The sequence below is a fragment of the Merops nubicus genome, unplaced genomic scaffold, assembly GCF_000691845.1.
Source record: "Merops nubicus isolate BGI_N331 unplaced genomic scaffold, ASM69184v1 scaffold11927, whole genome shotgun sequence".
Classification (NCBI taxonomy): Eukaryota; Metazoa; Chordata; class Aves; order Coraciiformes; family Meropidae; genus Merops; species Merops nubicus.
The window spans coordinates 823-4,531 of record NW_008621018.1 but is presented as its reverse complement, the minus strand read 5'-3'; the positions used below and the strand labels follow the sequence as shown (position 1 = coordinate 4,531).

General features: G+C 44.4%; 1 protein-coding gene across 1 annotated transcript in view; it reads right to left on the bottom strand.

Annotated features, from left to right (window-relative positions):
* Positions 1-3,070, bottom strand: part of LOC103776784 (erlin-1-like) — a gene marked incomplete at its 5' end in the record, with an annotated part of 11,003 nt that extends 7,933 nt beyond the window's left edge. Inside the window, 3 exon segments of the mRNA XM_008944312.1 lie at positions 711-784; positions 2,010-2,135; positions 3,009-3,070. Of these exon segments, the coding sequence (XP_008942560.1) occupies positions 711-784; positions 2,010-2,135; positions 3,009-3,070 (262 nt within the window).
* Between the last annotated feature and the right edge of the window lie 639 nt (positions 3,071-3,709).

The window sequence follows — 3,709 nt, the reverse complement described above, 5'->3', positions numbered from 1 at the left end:
ACCCGCCCCCGCCGTGCCAATCTCCAGAGATATCTACCTTAGCCTAAGGGGTATTTTCCCAGTTCGTTGCCCTGAACTTCAACGTGCCAAAAAGCCAGTATGTCACAGAGCTCGGCTAAGATTAAATATGGTTTTCTAACCATATTTAGTAGTAAACACAGAATTGTTTACAATATAAAATCTTTCCCTGTCTTTGGCACAAGCGCAGAAAAGAGAACTTCAACATGCCAAAAAGCCAGTATGTCACAGAGCTCGGCTAAGATTAAATATGGTTTTCTAATTTTCAGAATTGTTTACAATATAACATCTTTCCCTGTCTTTGGCACAAGCACAGAAAAGATGAAGACATCTTCCATTCTTCAGTTACCTGTAGGAACCATGCTGGCCCACTGGAGCACCCAGCTCCACAGGGGTGCCAAAGGTTGTTTAAAGAAAAACATTTTCTTGTTCTTTACAAATTAAATCCAGCATCTGCAGGTCTGTGGCCTAAAAGGTCCTTTTCTCTATCCTGTGGTTCTTCCCATAACATAAAACCAGCATTTAAAAGCAGTCACTGTGATTTGGACAGTCTTCAACTGACAAACCTCAACTCAGGGCTCAACCACTTCACGTTATGTGGAAAATGGAAGCAAGAACCCACATCAGTTTAGAGAAAGGTGAGCAAATAAGAGGTGGGAAAACAAATATTCTTTGTTATGTAGTGAACCTACCTGGATAGTGAGACCTGGTGCCATGACATTGAGATCTTTCTGCAGGGCCAACTTCAGATTCTCATCTATCTGATCTGTGTTGGGAGAACAAGAGAGAGACCACTTAGCTTATCATCTTTTCTCTTCCAGGCTGTGTGGCAGAGAGTCAGTTGGCCTGGAAATGCAGAGATCCCTATGGTGTAAGATAAAGATGCTTTTTCTGATCATTCAGTATATTGTTTCCCTTCCTGGGAACATATGCTCCCTGGAAAATGTTCCTGAAAGGACAGCTACATGCTAGTGTCTCTAGGAAGGTTCAGCTACTGAGGAACTCATGGTATCTGAGCTAAGGGTCAACAGGTTTCAGTGTCTCAGCAAGAAAAAGCACCCAGAGCATGTGGCAGAAGTCTATCACTTCATAGCTGGAGCGACACCAACCCCGCTGCCAGCAGCAAGCTCTGCCTTAAGTCTCTAGCAACCAGCAGGATCCAGTACCTGCTACTCAAAAAGTTCATCTTGTCACTTCCAAGCTCCAGGAAGATCTTTCCACAGAAACAGGCAGTTACGAATGGATTAAGATGCACGCAGCACCAGGAAACTCCTCTCTAACTGCAGATATTTGCAAGTCTGAGTACAGCATTCAAAGATTTACAGTGTCTTAATATTAAAATATTACCTGAATATTAAAACATTACTATTCATAATAATAAAAACATTATCTTAATATTAAAATTCTGACACACTTTTCTCTTTCATGAACCTATTTTGCCCTGCTCTGCCACTCAAGAAAGAACGTGACACTGGTTTGTCTTTGGGGGTACCATGAAGCAGAACATTAAACTTCTCAGTTCCTGAATCACCGCTACCCCCTTGTGAAAAGACCAGTGCACTGCAATGAACTGGAAGCATGTCCCTTCCAGCTTTCACTTGCTAAAAACATACAGAAAAAAGTTTTTATAGTAAAAAAGTAAACTCAGGAAGAGAACAGGGCCTAGAAGTAGACAAGACAAAACCATTACCATAGTGAAGGCAATGGGCACGACTACACGCACAAGAGGAGAGCGGCTACTCTGCGCCTCCAGAACCCAGTCCTACGTGGAAAGTCAAATTCCCAAATGCAGATTTGGGATGACAGAGAAACTGCAATCATTAAGGAGCAAAGTTACACAGGAAGGGGCATAAGGATATGGAAAGAGCTGGATTCTAGCCTGCAACTCCAGCAGCATGGCTGTTCGCTCACGGGCGCCTGCGGTGACACACTGCCCAGCAGAACAAGGTTACACAGCCCTTGGTGGGAGCACCCAGCTGCCATCCACTCACCGAACAGCTCGATGTACACCTCCTGCAGGGTGTGGGCACTGCAGAACTGGTTCAGCTCATGATGGATTTTATTGAAGATCAAGGTCTTGTCGTAGTCAGCAGTGTAGTTTCTCACAATATCGTACACTGAAGGAGGAAGAGAACTATCAGAGGTCACCACTGACAGGTATTGCCTTTTGCAATGCCACAACAGCTCAGAGTATAGGAGAGTAGTGCAGCACTGGGACAGGCAGGTGAAGGATCTCCATCCTTGGGAGCTTTCAGGACTTGGCTGGACAAAGACATGTGCCCTGCCCAGCTGTTAGTGAGAAGCTGCTGTGAGTGGGAGGGAGGTCACAGGAGAAACCTGCAGAGGTCCCCTCTGCCAGGGCTTATGAATTCAAAGACCAACATGTTTACAGCAAGACATGCTGTATGGCCCTATTTTATGACCTGCATAAACGAACATAACAGTAGAGCCTGTCCAGAACCTGCATGCATAGGGACAGATGGTATTCTCAAGTGAAAAAAGTATCATTCCCACAATTGTAACAAGAATTTACTCTCCAAGGCCTCAGTAATGCTAGAATTTTGCAGTAAGCTCTGCTGCTGAAAAAATGAGTCTTTGGTCCAGCAGCTGGTGAAATAGGAAGGTAAGAGGCTCTTCCACAGACTGTGCCATTGTAAGTTTTCCAGGAGCTGAGCTGGCAAGTACCTGCAGGCTTTGTCCCATGTATTTAGTTTCACAGGTGGTCTCCCCTTCAGCTGCAAGAAACAGGATTGTTTGAGCAGCATCACCTCTCTAAATGTACAGGGGAGAAGTAATCCTAAAATTTATCTTTGCAAATCTGTGGCTCTTTGACAAGCTTACAGACATACGCATGAAATTCAGTGCTGCAGTACCAGGAACCCTGCAGATAACAAGGCACGGAAATGGACGTCTTGCACACCAAGACAGAGCTGCTACAGGGTACGTGAAGCCAGACACAGTGCTGCTTGTTGCAACAGGACAAAAAATACCTGCATACGGTGCCAATTTATTCACCACTTCTATTCGGTCAATGTAGATCATAACACCGCCGCTGGAAGTGAAAAAGTACTCATTAATTATTACAGCAACCGTGAACAGCAGCCCACACTTAGAGAAAAGTCAGCTTTATCCCTCTTCTACTAAATTCTGCTAAACTTACTCAGAACAATCCTGACTGCTTGAGCATTTTGCAAACGGATGGAAGCAAACCCCAGGTTTGTACAGGCCGGTACCTCTCTCCCCATAGGTCAAAAGCGTGCTCCAGCAAGTCTGCAAAGCACCTTCACTTTATCTCCTACTCCATCAGCAAACAGAAAATGGTTTTGAATAGGAATGTAGCTGCAACTATCAGGAAGGTGGAGTCCAACACAAGGAAGGGAAGACAACAAGGACAGCAGATGACACCTGCAAGCAGCAGAGCAGCTACAAACTGCAGCTCTTCTAGGCAGAAAATACACTTTAAATAGAAAAGCCCTTAATTTAAGTTCATGTATTTACTAACTCAAGCAGGAATTTTGAAAAAAAAATCCTGTTAGAAAGGAAGAAACAAAGCAAGTAACAGACTTTAATTCACATTCCCTGCTTCAATGTCATGTTGCAAAAGACTCTCCAGTAACATCTCAACTGTGCCCGTGCCCAGGCATGTGCACTGTCAAGAAGCTCCAGACACCTCCCTGGAAGAAGCCTGTAC